General features: G+C 41.0%; 3 protein-coding genes across 3 annotated transcripts; all 3 read left to right on the top strand.

Annotated features, from left to right (window-relative positions):
- The first annotated feature begins 3,877 nt into the window (after window positions 1-3,877).
- Window positions 3,878-7,593, top strand: LOC146981844 (potassium voltage-gated channel subfamily V member 2-like). Its single transcript, XM_085787407.1, has 2 exons — window positions 3,878-5,342; window positions 7,170-7,593. Exons 1-2 carry the CDS (start codon window positions 4,011-4,013, stop codon window positions 7,434-7,436), a joined length of 1,599 nt encoding a protein of 532 aa, XP_085643533.1. The 5' UTR covers window positions 3,878-4,010; the 3' UTR covers window positions 7,437-7,593.
- A 2,104-nt stretch (window positions 7,594-9,697) lies between these two features.
- Window positions 9,698-11,950, top strand: atp5meb (ATP synthase membrane subunit eb). The gene is made up of 4 exons (XM_085787406.1): window positions 9,698-9,756; window positions 11,025-11,079; window positions 11,396-11,494; window positions 11,622-11,950. Exons 1-4 carry the CDS (start codon window positions 9,721-9,723, stop codon window positions 11,645-11,647), a joined length of 216 nt encoding a protein of 71 aa, XP_085643532.1. The 5' UTR covers window positions 9,698-9,720; the 3' UTR covers window positions 11,648-11,950.
- A 4,776-nt stretch (window positions 11,951-16,726) lies between these two features.
- On the top strand, window positions 16,727-18,660 carry LOC146981842 (purpurin-like). The gene is made up of 6 exons (XM_085787405.1): window positions 16,727-16,944; window positions 17,120-17,234; window positions 17,430-17,566; window positions 17,689-17,801; window positions 17,899-18,111; window positions 18,338-18,660. Exons 2-6 carry the CDS (start codon window positions 17,121-17,123, stop codon window positions 18,346-18,348), a joined length of 588 nt encoding a protein of 195 aa, XP_085643531.1. The 5' UTR covers window positions 16,727-16,944; window position 17,120; the 3' UTR covers window positions 18,349-18,660.
- Window positions 18,661-18,711: the final 51 nt, after the last annotated feature.

Genomic DNA, 18,711 nt, shown 5'->3' with positions numbered 1-18,711 from the left:
TTCTGCTATAATGACCATAACTTGCTCAGTTTTTGTCCGATTTCAAAACGGTTTGATTTTTATGAACGTCTATGCAGTTATGATGCAGCATATTTAGAATCACGGATAATTTTAATAATGTATTTTTTTTGTAAAAGTAACATTATAGTGACATTATGCAAATAGTTAAAGTAATAGCTACATACTGATTTATTTTTCACAGAGTTATGAATCGTTTTTTTAGTGCAGATGACTGGATCACCTATCTACTGCACTGTAACTGCAGCCAGAGTCAGAGCAAGTTGCCCGTCCTCATATGGCCGACTGTGAGCTACGCCTGCGTGTAGTCCGATCCACCCCTTGCCTGGCTTGACCAAGCCGCTGCTCCTCAGCCTGGCTTGGCGTTAGTGCAACCAAATAGCCAAGATGCGCCGACCAGACTAGGTCAAGCCGCGCTTGCTCAGTTATCCTGGATTTCTTTATTCTACTTTTGTGCAATAGCCTACCTGAAGCAGATGAATGTAATTTGGTCATAACTAATTTAATTATTTACACCTGTGAATGTTCTGCATTGTCCCTCCGAGTTTTAGTGATGCTGATGAACTTTCATATGCTACTGTTAACGCATCTCAAATGTAGGCTATGTTGTATCTTTTAATATAGATAGGCTACAGAATAAATCAATATGGCTATCTGTTAATTTCAATGGATTTCCAATAATCAAATAATTGAAGAGAGCCATCTGTGGTTGCCAAAGCAATGTTGTTTGTTTATCATGGACGGTTTTCACTGCACCGATTTTGACATGTCAAAGGAGCAAAAGCACAGGTGTATTTAATAACATTAATTAGCTCTGACATAAGGGCGTGGAACCACCAGATAACAGCTGGCCAATCACAGCTCAAGCTGCTGCTCAGTGCTTTGGATTTGGATAAATTAAACAGATAAAAGCATATGGATTTAGATGGAATTTGACATGCAATGTGTGCAATGTGGTGGAAGAACACAATATAGCCTATATATGTTTATCAACTGTTTTTTTAATGGAATTCCCCTGAGTCTGTTTGTGTCAAGTCACCCCCAAATATGTTTTATATTCAAAGCTACAAAGAAAAGAAAAAATAAGGAAATAAAATAGGAAAATATTACTGAATCTGTTGAAAGTCATCTGTTAACTTTGTTGGCCCCACAAACAGACAGAGAACATCGCTGACTGTGATGCCTCCATCTGCTGGATTACTTTGTACATTACAATAAGTAATACTCCACTAATTTAATCTCAAATGCAGTCATGACACATGTGGCTGTGGTAATCCATCCATCCATCCATTTATCCATCCATCCCTATCACGAGCCTCACATGTTTCACCTTATTGTGCTAGAATGGACAAAACAATTTAGCATCTTTATAGTGTGTAAATTGTGACACTTTCTTTTGCAATTTTGAATTGTGGCAATGTCTTTAGGAAAATAAATTCAGCTGGGAAAATACATAAAGAAACCACTATCTCCTTATTTGGAACAGACCATGTAATAACATCAACAAAGGTCAGGTTACACAGTTATTGTTACAGAGCAATCTGTGTTTAGTTGTAAATAACAACAAATATATATATGTATTTGTTGTTATTGTTGTTATATATATGACACAAGGCTTTATAAACCTATATATAAGGGATTATAACCTTCATTCTTGTCTTACTAAGCAGCTTTGAACGGTATTTACTAAATTTGATCTGTAAATCTTATGGACAACGGTGATGGACAGGAAACCACAGACTTTGAGAGTAGATGATATTAATCCCAGTGAAATACAACTATGGAGATATAGATTGGAGTTTGCTTAATAAGTACTGTGTCCTGGGATACTGCAGGAAAATATGGTAAAGCTGGTGATGCAGAAAAAAGAGCTGTATGGAGTAAAACCTAATATAAACAGCAAGAGGCAATGGCTGATTATTTTGTTTGGGGACACAGACAGACAGGGCGAATAATACCATACTGAATGGCCATGAGGCAGTTACAGGATAATGACACTAAATCTCCCTTAAGTATCCGAGATGGTTTTGAGTCAGTTGTTTGTTTATCTTTCATGATAAATCCACTGAGCCATGAAGACAGTCACCTCACTCCGTCACACACATCATAAATGTTCACATTCATTTCATCATGGTGGCCTCTTCTTTCCAGTATGACCTGTGGTTCGCATGACAAATCCAGTTCACCTGTAATTCTTTAAACACTATACACTAACAAGCCTAGACTAAGTCTGCTAGCTCTATTTAAATGTCACTGCTTTAGCAACTTAAATCCTTAATTGTTTGAACTAATCAGCAGTGGTTGGCAGCAGAAAGGTAAATAAAGAATGAAGGTTAATAAACTGTAGGGCTGATCATGCCATCAAACAGTGGCCATGCAGAACAACATCTCTGGTCACGTGTTAATCAGCAAGGCAATAATCTGGTATCCAATAAGAGGATTCAATTGCAAGCAAATTTAAAGTTATGTTACATAGCCTACTTCCTTTGGCTAGAAATCTAATTTGGTTTAAACACTACCTGTCAGTTAGGGTTAAGATCGATCACAGCCTTATAACAGCTTTCTGTCTATGATTTTAATATAAAAACCAAAAGATTATTTCCAAGACTGACTTCATGTCTGAAGAATACCCCCTCACAATCAGGATGTAGGCTAATGCTTAAAGCCTTTATCCTCTTTTATGTATCCGCCAGCCTTCCTTTGTTCCCCTTCGGTGCAGGAGCCTTAAAGGGATAGTAGCATTTTTTTTAAAGTGGGGTTGTATGCTCTACAAATAGCCCCTAAGTACTTTAATTGCCGTAGAAGACTCTCTACACTCCTCCTGTTAGCAACGCCAGCCCATAGCCCTGCCCAGAGATTTACAACATGCATTGTTGTGAATGGACCCAAAGAAACGGCCTATTTTTGCAGCCTAAAAGAGGTTTTACCTGAAAAAAAAATACACAGTTCCATTGTTCGCTATAATATAATTTTTTCCAGCCCCTCAAAGTGCAGGAAAAACACTGTTTTTATTTGGACCTAACCAACTCACGTATCCCTTCGCCCAGGGTTAGCGCCCGCCGATCAGCAGTTGGTTAGGTCCAAATAAATACTTTGTTTTTCCTGCACTTTGAGGGGCTGGAAAAAATTATAGTGAACAATGGAACTGTGTTTTTTTTTTTCAGGTAAAACCGCTTTTAGGCCCCGAAAATAGGCCGTTTCTTTGGGTCCATTCACAACAATGTATGTTGTAAATCTCTGGGCAGGGCTATGGGCTGGCGTTGCTAACGGGAGGAGTGCAGAGAGTCTTCTACTGCAATTAAAGTACTTAGGGGCTATTTGTAGATCATACAACCCCACTTTAAAAATATGCTACTATCCCTTTAAAGCACTGCAAAATAAAAACTCACATCAACAACTTACAATCAATCCTTAAGAGGCGTTTACAAAAATAAAACATTTCAATCTATTTTGGAATAAATAAATAAAAAATCACATAGTTTTACAGTTTTCCCTTAAGCAACATAAAAGTAACCTAAAACACACAGAATGGTATTTTCCAATCATATCCTTCCAATATGACTTCCTTGAGTAATCTGTAGGGATTTCAGAAAGATTAATGCATGGTACATTCATTGTCTATGCATTTATAAAGGAAAGCACAATAACAGTTCTTGTTGTGTGTATGCTCTCTTTAGGTTACTCAAGTAAGATGTGACCAATATACATTTACATCATACAACATTTATTGACTATAAGTGGAAGTGGGTGAATTCTTGAGGGACATTTGTTGAGATATGCCACACAGCCAACGTCATACCAGCCAGGCAGCTCAGCAGGGGATAATGGTATTTAGATGCCCTGTAAGCACGCGGATCCTCTCAGTCAGCAACATTAATGGGGCCATGAGGCATCCTGCTCCTGTCCTCCACGCTTAGGTGAAGGGGTATTAGACAGCAGTAATGCTGGCTGGTCTGAGCGGTCTGTCTGCTGTGTAGACTCGGGGGATCAACATGGGGAGCACCAGCAAGATGGTCAACTTGTGGAATAGGAGACAGAGTCTCTTTCCCAACTACAAAGTCACAGATTCGGATTTAAATCGAAGACCCTCTGAGATCGTTTACCCACTAGCCAAGGAGAGCTGCGTGAAGACATGGAACTCCATGCAAGAGCTGAGCAGAGACATCTACGACATTTACGCCGAGTATGAAGATGAAGAGGACGACAGTACTCCATACAGCTACAAGCAGCCTTCACCCATCAAGAGAAACTACATGATCAATATAAATGTAGGGGGGAAGCCCTACCAGATAGCCTACAAGATGGCTGCCAAATACCCCAAGACCAGAATAGGACGACTGGCCACTTACACTGACCACAACATGAAGCTGGACCTGTGCGATGACTACACTGTGACCAATAACGAGTACTTCTTTGACAGGGACCCAGATGTGTTCCACAGCATCTTCAACTTCTACAGGACTGGTGTGCTGTGGATCAAGGATGAGTTGTGTCCCCGCAACTTTCTGGAGGAAATCAACTACTGGGGTGTGAGGATAAAGAACACCCACCGCTGTTGTCGCATCTCCTTTGAGGAGAGGCAGGATGAGCTGAACGAGCAGCTGAAGATCCAGAGGGAGCTGGAAGCCGAGGTGGAGATCGAGGAGAATGAGGAACTCTTTCACGACATGTTCATGGGCCAGAAGCGCCGAGCTATCTGGAACCTGATGGAAAAGCCCTTCTCGTCTGTTAAGGCCAAGTTGATGGCTGTGGCCTCCAGTCTGTTTGTCTTGATCTCCTTGGTGGCCATGACTCTCAACACAGTGGAGGACATGCAATACAGAACTGCCACAGGTCAGCTCAGTGGTAAGACGTACTGGGAGTATGTGGAGTCAATGTGCATTGCCTTCTTCACCATGGAGTTCCTGCTCCGTCTGGTGTCCACTCCTGACATCAAATCCTTTAGCAGGAGTGTGCTCAACACAGTGGACCTGATCGCCATCCTGCCCCAGTATCTGCAGGGCATCCTGGAGTTCTTTGACAACGAGGAAAACTACATGAAGCACGAGGCCGACATGCAGGCAGTGGGGCAAGTGGGAAAGCTGGGGCAAGTGTTGAGAATCATGAGACTGATGCGAATCTTTCGTATCTTGAAACTTGCTCGACACTCCACAGGTCTGCGGGCATTTGGCTTCACACTGCGTCAGTGCTACCAGCAAGTGGGTTGCCTCTTCCTCTTCATTGCCATGGGCATCTTCAGCTTCTCTGCCATGGTTTATACCGTGGAGCATGACATGCCACAAACAAACTTTACAAGCATCCCTCATGCGTGGTGGTGGGCAGCTGTAAGTAAACCTTTGTAAAGCACGGTAGTGTATAAGATCAGGAGAATAGAATCTAAAGTGACAACACAGAGAGAAGATTCACAACAACGAACAGAATATGAGGTTAGAAATGTTGTATGGAGTACACAACCAAAGTAACCTATTTAAAATTGCCCTGTCCTTCAATTACTTTAATGCTGACATGTTCCCTAAATGGTGTGTTAACTGTGTAATGTTATTAGATTACACTCTGGCAGTACTTGGCTCACAAAACACAATGAGGTCAGCTGGGTGAGTCACCTCATGCTTTGGAATGTGTGACTTGTGTGGTAAACAGTAAAGTCAAACTACACACTGTACTCTTATACTGTCAACGATATTCACTGGTTTAATCTGATCAGGTTGGAAAGGTTGGAATAACTTGGTTGATGTCTGGATCTCTCTCTGGATCTTGAGTTAAACTACAAACACAAACCTTTGATTCTGCCAGTTTCCATGTAGACCTGTTAGCAGATAATTCCCCCTCCCTCTTTCACTGGAGTGGTACAATCTTGCCTATAATCTTAGGGAAGTAAATTATAATCCTTGTAATGGTATAGAAAAGGTTACTTGGAGCTCTACTCGCTGGTAGTGACCCCTGTTGAACACAACTGTGTGTGGTCTGAGTCACTAGAACGCCCACTTCTGGGTCAGTTTTTCTGTTGACAGGAAAGCATTAACATTGAATCCGTATTTCACTGTAAGTCAGATATCACACACCCCTGAATAGTCACAATCCAACAGAGTCACACAATCCAGCCACACTGTTGCACAGTAAGAAGAAAGAGGAAACCTGAGTGGGAAACAACCACTTTTCCAAAGACTGTAGGGAAGGCCTAATGATCACACAGTGGTGACTGTTGCTGTAGAGAACAAGGCGAAAATGTAATTTAACAGGTATTTTCACTGAGCAATTAAACCACTTTTTAGGGGAAGTGTAATATTTTGAGCTCACGTTTAACCATCAGCAACATACTTTTTTTTTTACACTAATAATTTACAGCACAAAATCTGACAATATGGAAGACGACTGATATCATGATATGAGCTGTGATTTTTCTGTTGTGAGAGTGCATAAGAGTTATTAAATCTTGACTAATGTAGTATATCTGTTATGTCTGTAGCACTTTGTGATCTCCTGTCACAGCCAGCTGCTCCTAGGGATCGATGTTATACAACTCAGGGATAATTTTGATGAAAACAAATTATGTTCTCCTTGACACTGCGGGAAAGATGAAATCATTTATGTTTTTTTTTACACTTAAGTGAATAGAAGTGGATTTATTGAAATTGTTCCTACTTAAAATGTGACACTACAGAGAGGAGTTAATAATAGGCCTATTCCTAAAAAAAAAAAAAAAAAAAAATCCCAAACTCTGTATGAGGGCATTTTTCTAAATTAAGTGTTGCCATTAAGACACTGTTGACATACTTTTTGTAACTACAGTGTACGTGGGTTAAGTAACATACAGTAGTGTATCTCTTTTATCCATGTATTGTAGACAATCCCTGGGTACACAATTCACAAGCCTCTTTCTGATGATGATAGCCATTTCATTCATATCTTGGGATGGCAAAAAGCCATTTCTTGGGTCTCAGGTTGACAAAAATATAAAAATGAAAAATCTCCTAATAATATTTCATTGTTTTAGACTAATGGTGTTATCTTGAGAGAGACTAGAATAGACTGCCCCAATTTACTGGCAAAATGACACATAAGAGTCAGCAGAGGTCTGCTAACCAGAAGACTAAACCTGTCTGTTGGTAAGTTTTGTAACGTCTGTGTCTGCTCTCCTCTGTCCCCTGCAGGTCAGCATTTCCACTGTGGGGTATGGAGACGTCTACCCAGAGACCATACTGGGCCGTCTGTTTGCTTTCATCTGCATCGCTTTTGGAATTATCCTCAACGGCCTGCCCATATCCATCCTCTTCAACAAGTTCTCAGACTATTACTCCAAACTCAAGTCGAATGAGTACACAGCCTCCCTGAAGAAACGAGGGAAGCTGAGATTTGCCAAGAGGACAGTGAAAAAGCTTGGCCACTGCTTTGGACCTCACCCTTATAATGCTCAGTGATCTCTCATCAAGTCTCATCGAAGATTTTCAAATACTTCATCAAATATGCCAGGAAGAATTTGGGGAGGAGACATTTTAGCTTTGAAATGATACACACATCTCCAACATTTTAATATGATGCAGTGGTGCATATGGCACCCCGACTAATTCTTTCAGTTTACATCCAGTCGGCTTCAGTGAAGTTTGAAATTGTGACTTGTGGTTTGTTTAATTAAATATGTTTTGTATGACTGTCAGCTTCCTGCTGTTTGAGTGAAGAGGTTAGGCTTTGCTGTTTTCATCTGGGCCACGAGTGAATGACTGTAAAAAGCTTTAAATATCACTAAAGCATCTCCCAGGGCTTTTCGCTGATCTGCACCACAACTCCACAGATTTTCCATGTTTCAGCTTAAAAGGGTATAAATACAGATCTCGCCAACAAGTGTTAGTCCGCTACTAAGTGCAGCTGTTAAGTTTTAAATCTGTGTGCACACACAGAAGGTCTGCAGGGTCATGCAAAGTGTATTAAACCATGAAACACTGTTTAAGACAAAGTTTGAATACAGTTTCTCATGTTTAGTGCTGCTTCTCAAGTGTTTGCAATGTTCAGTAGTTTGACTTACTTGCAGATCATGAGGATATTACACAATGCTGTCTGATACACTGTTGTCAATAAAGACTGTACTGCCCAAGAAACTACCTACTTTCCTTTTGAATAAAATACTACAGCTTCCTAAGAACTGCTGGACAGAGATCCGCTCACCTGCATACACCTCTGCTGCCCTCTTCTGGATGCTCAAGGTCTCGTATAGTAAGTGACAGTGCCCACCACTGTACTACCATGCCAATAATGCTGTAACACATACTACTAAGATATTCAGTATATTGTAGTTGACAAAAGAATGTCTACAACTAAGAAGACAAATTGATATCTGACAACACTGCAGTGCTTCAAAAGGACGCATAAAACTCCATTGTTAAAAAGAAGCATGAAATATTAGGAACAGTGGACAAGGATAGTTCAACAACAACACCAGCCCCCAAACTTCTACCATAACTCACTGAATACATGTACGAATATCGCAATCTTTAAGATGAACAACAGGTATTAGATATTCTTCATAAACTGGACATGCAGAACAGAATATTTGAGGTGAGGTAGCTCTTAATAGAAATTTATAACAGAAAGTGTATAGATCTAGAAATATTATGCAAGATGCCAGAGCCTCCCACCATAATGGTTTAAGTGATAGACCCTGTGTTTATGATGTAGAAACCAAGAACAGACAGACATACATAGTTTCTTGTACTTTTTTAAATGTAATTTGATTGGGAGACCTGGATAATGGATATTATTACATAACGTGTGCTTCTGTTCCAATATATCACACTGAATAAACAGTTTGAAACATTTTTTTTGTCTTTGATGAGGTGAAGAGGACATCACATGGAGCAAAGGGCCGGTGTGACTCGACCCAGGGTCAGCATTTAGATAGATAGATAGATAGATAGATAGATAGATAGATAGATAGATAGATAGATAGATAGATAGATAGATAGATAGATAGATAGATAGATAGATACTTTATTTATCCCGAAGGAAATTCAGTTTCTCAGCTGCACAATAAACAACATCATTCAACAGCAAGACATAAAATAGTAAAAATGAGTGCATTGAGAATAGAATAAATAAAAAACAATAAATAAATAGCCCATGGTAATAAAAATGCAGGATTGCAGTGGAAAGTGCAAGTGCATAATAGTATGTGGGACATCATTCCCCTCGTTCCACAACTCCTCTCCCTCCCCTCCCCAGTGATGTGTTGTAAAGCTGATGGCTCTTGGCAGGAAGGACCTCCTGAGTCTCAGTCATAGACTGGTCTCAGTCTGTCTGTGGAGCAGTTGAGTGAGAACGGGCTCCTCTGTCCCTCCACCAGGTCAAGGGCAGCCTGCCCTGCACACTCAGGTTTTAGAGTTTAGAGTGAGCTCTGCCTGATTTGTTTTTATTTACTTTCAGATAATTGAGAAGAGAAATTCGTGATTTCATCATTAATATCTTTATCTGTATTTAATTTAATCGTGGTCAGAGAATTTCTGGCTCTGTCGTGGTCTATGCGAACACAGTTGACCTCCAGGTTTCCGGTGAACACGACCTTTTACTCCAGAAGGGGGCAGCACCAGTCTATGGGCAGCACTGACAGCATCAGCTGCACTAATAAGACCAGGAAGAAGACGCACCTCCTCTCGCAGTCCTCTGCGTTGGTAAAGTGACCTCTGTTGCTAGCTGTTAGCCGCCTCTGAAACAATGGCTCCACCAGTTGCAGTGTCGCCTTTGATCAAGGTTTGTGTCTCCACATTTTCTTTAAAAGCCGTCTGCTCGTGTCTCGTTGTAAAACGAGCCACGCAGCCGTGTTTCAGTTTGCTAACTAGCCTGCTAACTAGCAGCTAGTGAGCATGTTAGCCAGCAGCTAGCTGTAACCTGCCAACGTTACTGGGGTGTGCAGTCAAACACAGTAACAGTGCAGTCAAACACAGTAACTTTACTGATTACAGCTGTGCTGCATTTGATCTCAGTAACACAGCTGCTGAATATTATTGTGAAGAACAACGTGCATAAGTTACATGGAGCATCACACGAGTCGTTGCTGAAAGCTAATATAAGGGGCTGTCATTGAAACGCCTTAGTGGTAACCGATGGTTATAAATAGAAAAGTGTTAATTACAGATATTTACACCATGCGATGCGATTTAATAAATAATATGGTCCATCTGCAGCCAGTTATTAAATTCAAGCTGCCTCTGTTATCGCTCACCGCTGCAAACAGCAAAGTCACAGGTTGTTACATTTGGATGAAACCCACTGAGGTTGTGTTGTGTTTGCTATGTGGGTTGTGTCCCCCGGATAGAACCCCCGGATAGAACTTTAATTTCGGTCCGTTAGACTTGTGTGTACTAGCCTCGTAAACCAGCCTCTCCCAGAAATGCAATTCATTTCATTTCTGAGGGAGAGTCTGGCCTCATTCTGTGTGTGTGTGTGTGTGTGTGTGTGTGGAAGGGGGCACATTTTAGTTTGTAAAGGACTTTTTGTACATAAAAATAAAATTGAGCAAGAACAAAATGAGCAAGAGAGTTAAGGCAGGGGAAAAAAAATAGTAGTGATAAAATGGTAAAATCAATAATTGTAAGAATTAACAAAAAAACAAAAACTATGAACTAATAATAATAATAAAGATGTTTGCAGTTGTCCTTTTGAATGTCCACTGAGCCCACCCCTCTTGTATTTCCCAGCTGGCTGTTGCACTTTAAATGTAGTGACAGAGACTGTGTGATGTGAGCAGGTGCCAGGATATAAAGAGCTTTATTTTCAAGTAGGACACATGGAGTCAATGTAGTGAGGCCAGCACATGATCGATCAACACACGTTTTCATTCCAAGTCCAGCAGCACTGTTGTGAATTAGCTGTAGCCTCTTGATTGACTTTAGTTAGAACACCAGTAACAACAGGATGACAGTGATTTAATAATGCTGCAGTTTAGCCCTGTTGAATGTCAGTCGACTAATTGGAGATTTTGTGATTGTCATTAATGTGTTACCTTTCTTCCATTTCAGACAGCCAGGTATTCAGCCTTGCTTGCTGGCATCATCTATGGCAAAAGGAGATATGGTGCGTTATTCCAACTAATGATAATACAATGTCTTCAACAGCAGCAGTACACAGATGAACCCACTTAATCCACTAAATGTAACACGTTTTACACACCTTAAAATGACTGCCAGTTTTGTAACAGTTGTAATCTGCGCTAAATGTAGCATTTTACAGGAGGAGGTGGTGTGATCACCTATTAATTGATTTAGGCTCATTATAGACACATTATATACAAATGTTTCCTGGTGAAGGTCAACAGGATGTTTAGGTTAGGTTACGTAAACGGGGTCTATTTTGAAAAACAATGCATGATGGTTTGAATGTATTGTTTCAGATCACCTGAAGCCTATTGCAGCTGAAGAGAGGAGGATTGAAGAGGAGGAGAAAAAGGTCCGTGAGGAGCAGGAGCGCATTGCCAAGCAGCTAGCAGAAGGTAGCATCTTCAGTGTATAACACACCTGTTCACAATGACATCATGTACTTGGCCTAATGATTGTGAATGCTTCCAATGTAAAATCCCAGATTTGTTAATCTCAAACTTGTGATTTTCCTCCCCACAGCAAGTGAAGACACCATTCTGAAGTAAAGGTCTGGAGGGTGATGAGGATTTCCACGTAGATGTGCACTTTCTACCCTCTTCCTTGTTTTTTTTTGGAGTAACGATGACAAAGTCCGGGCACAACCAGTCAAGCACTCCCATGTTGTGGATGTGTTCACCGTAACCTTGAATAACACAACACTTCTCTGGATTGCCAGATACAGCTGTTTTACTTAAGTTACATGTAATAAGGCTCTTGAACTCAGCATTGTAAAACTGCAAATACAGCCTCATAAGTTATTATGCTCATGTTTGTAATGAAGCAATGTCATAAATACAGAAGTACATGATCACTATAGTCCTCGTCTGTGTTCTCCCACATGTGACCTCTAACAACTTTTAACCGTGTGAAACTGTTACAGCACATGTAATATTAGAGTGATGTCATGTTTTCAATTAAAACTCAAGTTATCATTGAAAAGATGAACAGACATTTTTTTATTTGTTCTAACAGGAAAATGGAAAAACATGTTTACCAACACCTTTGTGTCCCACTAGAAATATGACAGGGCTAATTTATTGCTCTGATGCATTTCAGAGCAGCATTTTTTTTAAAAGTACTGTATGTTAGAATTTTTTTTAATATTGTGCAATGTGCATTTGTTAGCCTTTTTTTACATACAGAGAGTGCAGGTTTTGAAAAGGGTTTAAGTTCACTTTATAATGGAGTATGCAGATAAATGTTAAAAATGCAGACTAAAAATCGAGAGAATCGGCAATATCGTAGAATCGCAATTTAAATCGAATCGCCATCCAAAAAATCGTAGAAGAATCGAATCGGGAGAAAAGCGTATCGTCCCAGCCCTAATGTGCACAGACAACTATCTCCATAAGATGGAAAATAGCAACTGGTATTTGAACAGGAAAACTGCCATATACATTACCTCTAAACTCCTCTCCCTGTTGTGTTACTAATGAGGTTTTGTGAGAATTGATACATGTTAATAAATTCTGATATTGTACATGGAATTATTGTGCAAAATATTACAGCCATAAAACACTTAACTTTTAACTTGATCTTGATGAAGACTCAAGACTGAGGTCAGAGAGACAATTGCTACATTCATCTGTAAAAAAAAAAAAAAAAAAAAAGTAAATTCTGACTGTTATATTTCAAGTTCAAAGTGTTTATTGTCATTTGCACAGTGGAAAGGTGAGTTTCCCTGACAATGAAATTCTTACTTTGCTGTCCTCGTCATAGAAGCCAGCAATTGATAAAAAGAGCAATTACAAAACAACAATAGTACAACACAACAACAACAATGAGCAGCAATAATAATAATAATAAAAGAAATAAAAGAAGAGAGAAGGAGGTATGATGTGTGTGTGTAATATGCACTATGTATAATAATAAATAAATAATAAATAAATAGTGTGCAAGTTGTGCATGTGCAGATGTGGTGCTACTGTGTGAATAATGAGTTACCGACTCCTATTGTTTAGGAGTCTGATGGCAGAGGGAAAAAAGGAGTTTTTCAGCCTAGAAGTCCTGCTTTTCACACTTCTGTACCTCCGGCCTGAGGGCAGAAGTGTGAACAAGTTGTGCTGGGGGTGGGTGTGGTCATTGAGGATGGAGGCAGCTCTCCTGTGGACTCTGCGTTGGTGGATGCTCTGCAGAGAGGGCAGTGGGATCCCGATGATCTTTTCGGCCGTCTTCACCACTCTCTGCAGGCGTTTGCGGTCCATCACTGTGGTGTTACCGTACCAGACGGTGATGCAGCTGGTCAGGATGCTTTCTACCACACAGCTGTAGAAGTTGCTGAGGATGTTCGTTGACATCCCAAACTTCCTCAGCCTCCTGAGGAAGTACAGACGTTGTTGGGCCTTCTTGACCAGCTGTGTGGTGTTGAATGCCCAGGTGAAATCCTCGCTGATGTGGACACCCAGGTACCTGAAGTTGCTCACCCTCTCCACCTCCAGCTCTCGGATGTATAGTGGCTGATGAGGTCCCCTCTCTTTTCTCATGTCCACTATCATCTCTTTGGTTTTGTTTGTGTTGAGGATGAGATTGTTGTCATCGCACCATGACACCAACCTGGCCACTTCCTTCCTGTAGGCTGCTTCATCCCCCCCAGTGATGCGCCCTATCACTGCTGTGTCATCCGCGAACTTTAAGATGATATTGTCGTTGTGGGAGGCGACACAGTCGTGGGTGAACAGGGTGTAGAGGATGGGGCTGAGGACGCATCCTTGTGGGGTGCCAGTGTTGGTGTTTTTCATACTTGCAGTTGCAGCCATGATTAGTTTTTAGTCTGAAAAAGACTAAAGCAGTGAATTTTGACAATTAGATACCAGCCCATCATATAACTATTTTTACAAGTGGGTTTTAGAAATGCTGATCTTTTTTTTTTTTTAAAGAAAAGAAACAGACATTACCGAGTCATTTCATAAGAGCAACTAAAAAATAGTGCAATTAAACATGCAATTAAAAAGAGAGAGAAAAAAATTCTTCCACTGATGATAGACTGAACCTTTTTTTTTTTTTTTTTTAAACAAATGAGAACTCATGTTGCTGAGGATCCTATGGAGATCTTGCAAAGAAAGACACAGGAGTCTTTTAAGATGCTCCAAGACTCATTCACTAGTGACTTGACCGGAGCACAGACATGTTCAGCCTGAGCTGTGTGTGTGTGTGTGTGTGTGTGTGTGTGTGTTTACAACAGGATCTTTTGTTTTCAGATTAGAGTTGCAGCGCTAACTCTTTACATCACGTGTCAGAGGCCTTACCTAATATCTTTAGGACAGGCTAATAGTAGAACAACAACAATAACAGGGCCGATTAAAAATACAGCTGGACTTACTGGCATGCTTCTCATCTTTACTTAGCTCTCACCGACTGAAGTGCAAAACAAAAATATCTCCTGAGGACTGGTGATGGAACTTGTTAAGGGTGAATGGGATTACAGTGATCTGCTTACAACATTTTTTAAATATACCACAACACAGCTACAATGAATGAATACAAAAACATATTGCACTGTTTATGACAGAATAAGAATACCCTTATTAAGGCAAGGCAAAGCAATTTTATTTGTATAGCCCGTTTTTACAGTTTAACAGTTTGTCTCAAAGGGCTTCACATGGCATCATAACAACATCCTCTGTCCTTAGACCCTCACATCCACTGAGGAAAAACTCCATAGAAAACCCTTTTAACAGGGAAAAATTGGAGAAACCTCAGGGTGAGCATCAGAGGAGGGATCCCTCACCCAGGACGGACAGACGGGACATAGATGTTGTTACAGACAAGAAAACAGTTTACAACAGAGAATGTGAGAAACATGGAAATGTTAACAACAGCTGAAGGAGGAAGCTTCTGGTAGGCAAGGGAGGCGGCGGTTGATGCAGAGGGATGGAACTCTGGTGGATCTGTGGAAACACAGAGAGAGTGCGAGACATCAAGGCCAAACTACAAAGTGCAACAGATAATGATAATGACAGTTCAAAATGTGCAGAGAGGAGAGGAGAAGAGAAGAGAGGAGGAGGAGGGGAGAGGAGAAGAGAGGAGAGGGCTCCATGCAACCAGATGTGTCCCCCAGCAGTGTTAAGTCTAGTCATAGCTATAAAATGGTTCAGAGCTACTTGAAGGTTTTATAAGTAGTTTATAAATATCAAGTTGATTTATAATCATAAATAAATAATTCTTTATAAGTTTTCATACACTGAGGCAAGCTCAATTTATTCTTATAAGTCATTAGTGAGATATGATCATGTAAAAATGATAAAAGCAGCCAATTAAAATCATTATCATTATTCATGACATACCATTACTTATAGCCTGTAAAACAAGCCTTATAGTAAATCTAGATACAATAAATGATGATCTTTACACCTGGTCAAAGGTGATTACTGATTGGAATAAAAAGGAATGTGTTTGACGACAATGTTTTTCCAACTTTATGGGCAACAGTGTATGATTTGCCATAATTTGGTCTACCTAGTAAAACTCTCTGTCCAATAAAATGCTGGCAGTGTTAACTTAACAAATAGGCGGTGAAGCAGAAACATACAGGTTTTGCAGGAGTTCTACAAAACTGGGTTGAACAAGTGACTGAGAGCTCGATAATGAAACCACTGTGAGTAAATACATGCACTTGCAGCAGCTAAAAGCAAAGTAACTCACAGCAGCTTTACACCTGTGAGCTAGAATCTGTGTGCACGTTGCTGATGCTGAGCTACACTTCCTGCAACACGCCTCAGCTGTTTCCTATATGACAGGTTTTCTCAGGATTACAGACTGAGGCTCTGGCAGCACTTCCAGACAAGATGACAGCACGTTACTTAACCAAAGGAGCGACAGCAGACAGGAACACCTGAGCCTCTGCTCACATAACAAGACAGGAATGTATTACTCAGTGCCCCTCTCCAGGCCCTTATCATGGAAACTGTGCTGTTTGGGTTATGAGGGTCAGGGTCAAAATGTTTGTCCTTTAAGCCCAAGAAACTTTAAGTATCCCAATGCAGAACCTATTGAAGACTACACTTTGTAGATTTTTGTTTAAGACAAATACAATTGTCTGTAGTTATCAATAACAAAACCCTTTATCCTTACAGTCTCCCTGCTGTTACAGGGAGATAATAACGTATCAGTATTAAAAATTAGGCAGTTTATTTTTGTCCCTAGTTCTCAAGGCCAGATGTGAGCGCAGTGAAACTTAATGACAGAACAGGAAAAACCTTTATAGCCAGTGATTACTTTACAGTTTGTGTACACAGAGAGAGGACATTTTATCTGAAAATGGTCAGAAAAAGAAGAGAAAAAAAATCATTAAGATGCCTTAATGATATTACATTATCACCAAGTTCAGAGTATACAACCCCCAAAATCATAATAAAATCAACTTATTTCATAGATATTAAACCTCATTAAGGTCCGACACAACTCTGTCCTGTTAACAACACATGGTCCTATTTCAACTTTTCATGTGACCTCAGTGCCCCAAAATACACCTGTATGCTCAGGTAAAAAGCTTCGCTGTGAACGTGTCCTCCCCCGCCCTCCTGCTGGGCATCTGCCATTATGTATCCCATTATGTAGCCCTGCAAACAATTACATAAAGCCTAAACACTGCTGAATGCAAGGGTTCATCAGCTTACAGGGGGATTTTGTTAACTGGATTAGCGGTAGATTTAAACTCTGCATTTAGGTTCAAGAAGTGAAAATAATCAGAGAGACTGTCTGAGCGCCGGGTATAAAAGGCTGCTGCACCTTCTCCTCACCACGCCTCAGACAACTGCAACAGCTCTGCACTGAAAACCTCCTGCAGCTTCACTCTGAATTTCAGGTAAGCAGATGCAGCTTTGCAGGGACCATCTGATACTTTCACCATGGAGTTGCAATCTGGTTTGACTGCAAACGGGCTCTTTAAATAACTAGAAGGAATTATTTTATTTTTTTTAAATTGGATAAATCACATTTTAAAGCAAACTGAACTTTGCTGGATTTGCATTTGCTCCTAGAATGGACTTCCAAATCTTTGCCCTGGTGGTGATGTTCGTGGCCTGCGTGGAGCAGAGCCTGGCCTCCTGCGTGGTGGACAGCTTCACAGTCAAACCGGACTTCGAGCCACAGAGAGTAAGTACAGAAAAAAGAACATGAACAGTAGAAGGAGAGAGGAGAAGCAGCTAGGAAGCTCCCACAGATAGAGACCAGTAGGAAAAAACAGGACATCATCAGTGTGTACTGCACATATCATTAGCTTACTGATGATGACATTCGTGTTAAAATAACTTGTATATTCATGTTTTGTGATGTTTGCTTTCACAACAGTATGCTGGAAAATGGTACGCTCTGCAGAAGAAAGACCCCGAGGGTTTGTTCCTGCAGGACAACATCTCTGCTGAGTACACTGTTGGAGACGATGGTTCCATGGTGGCCTCCTCCAGAGGCAGAGTCACTCTCTTTGGGTGAGTGACTGGCATTTTTACAAAGCTCTTTAGTCTGACTGTGATTGTGTTTAGACTAAAGAGACTAAATGTTTTCTTTCCTGCTACATGATGTGACATCTGTGTCTCCTCTTGGCCTCCAGGTTCTGGGTGGTGTGCGCTGACATGGCTGCTCAGTACTCGGTGCCCGACCCCGGCAACCCCGGCAAGATGTTCATGAACTACCAGGGACTGGCCAGCTACCTGTCCAGCGGCGGTAAGCTTCCTCAGTTACAGATAGAAACACAAACACAGGTCTCCCTCCCTCACACACAATTATGACTAACATGTTCTCTCTCTCTCTGCTCTTCCAGGTGACAACTACTGGGTGATCGACACAGACTACGACAACTACGCCATCACCTACGCCTGCCGCACCCTGAAGGAGGATGGGAGCTGTGAGGACGGCTACTCCCTGGTCTTCTCCCGCAACCCCCGTGGCCTCCCCCCCGCCATCCAGAGAGTCGTCCGCCAGAAACAGGAGGAAATCTGCATGGCCGGAGAGTTCCAGCCCGTGCTGCAGTCTGGTACGTACTCAGCCCTTCACATTCAGTTTCTAGCACTCCATGGTTTTGCTGGATGCTCTCCGATGCCAGAAAATTCTTAAAAAGAGGCTTTTGCAAGATTAGACAATTTCAAACTAAAGTGTCTTGGCTAAATAGTGCGTTCAACTCTCACTGTTCATGTTTGAGTCTTTGCTCTCTTACCTGTAAACCCACCTAATACTTGTTCTTCTCCCTGTGTTCTTTACAGGAGCTTGCTAAACCGGTCTTGCACTTTGTTGAGCAGCCCTTCGCTTTACTGGATAGATCATCCTGCCCAAGATAAAGAGAAAAATCCTGGTCTGCTTACGTTTCCCTACGTTCCACCAGCAAGGAGAAAATTATCAGATGAACTCAATTCAAAGCCCCGTGAGAAAATGTAATTAGCACTGCCAAAAAGAAAACAATCCGGTTGCCGGTTGAGTGAATGTGAATATTACAGAACCACCGTGAAGTATTGTCACACTGATGGAAAACATCTGCTCTGTGAAATCATTGTTGGTATTGTTGGTGACAATAAATTTTGTAAAGAAAGTTTCTGTGGTCCTCGTCTTTGATCGGTTGAAGCTTGGATTGATCCAACTT

The sequence above is a fragment of the Trachurus japonicus genome, chromosome 9 (genome assembly GCF_045865225.1).
Source record: "Trachurus japonicus isolate A0001 chromosome 9, Traja_1.0".
NCBI lineage: Eukaryota > Metazoa > Chordata > Actinopteri > Carangiformes > Carangidae > Trachurus > Trachurus japonicus.
Note: the sequence above shows the minus strand (reverse complement) of the source record. Positions and strands in the feature narration are given on the sequence as shown.

Bases quoted from the DNA above. Each gene is read 5' to 3' on its own strand.
- LOC146981844 (XM_085787407.1), top strand. From the start codon at position 4,011: ATGGGGAGCACCAGCAAGATGGTCAACTTGTGGAATAGGAGACAGAGT. The intron at 5,343-7,169 runs GTAAGTAAACCT...TGTCCCCTGCAG, and splicing joins ATGCGTGGTGGTGGGCAGCT to GTCAGCATTTCCACTGTGGG.
- atp5meb (XM_085787406.1), top strand. From the start codon at position 9,721: ATGGCTCCACCAGTTGCAGTGTCGCCTTTGATCAAG. The intron at 9,757-11,024 runs GTTTGTGTCTCC...CTTCCATTTCAG, and splicing joins CAGTGTCGCCTTTGATCAAG to ACAGCCAGGTATTCAGCCTT. The intron at 11,080-11,395 runs GTGCGTTATTCC...GTATTGTTTCAG, and splicing joins CTATGGCAAAAGGAGATATG to ATCACCTGAAGCCTATTGCA.
- LOC146981842 (XM_085787405.1), top strand. From the start codon at position 17,121: ATGGACTTCCAAATCTTTGCCCTGGTGGTGATGTTCGTGGCCTGCGTG. The intron at 17,235-17,429 runs GTAAGTACAGAA...CTTTCACAACAG, and splicing joins CGGACTTCGAGCCACAGAGA to TATGCTGGAAAATGGTACGC. The intron at 17,802-17,898 runs GTAAGCTTCCTC...CTGCTCTTCCAG, and splicing joins CAGCTACCTGTCCAGCGGCG to GTGACAACTACTGGGTGATC.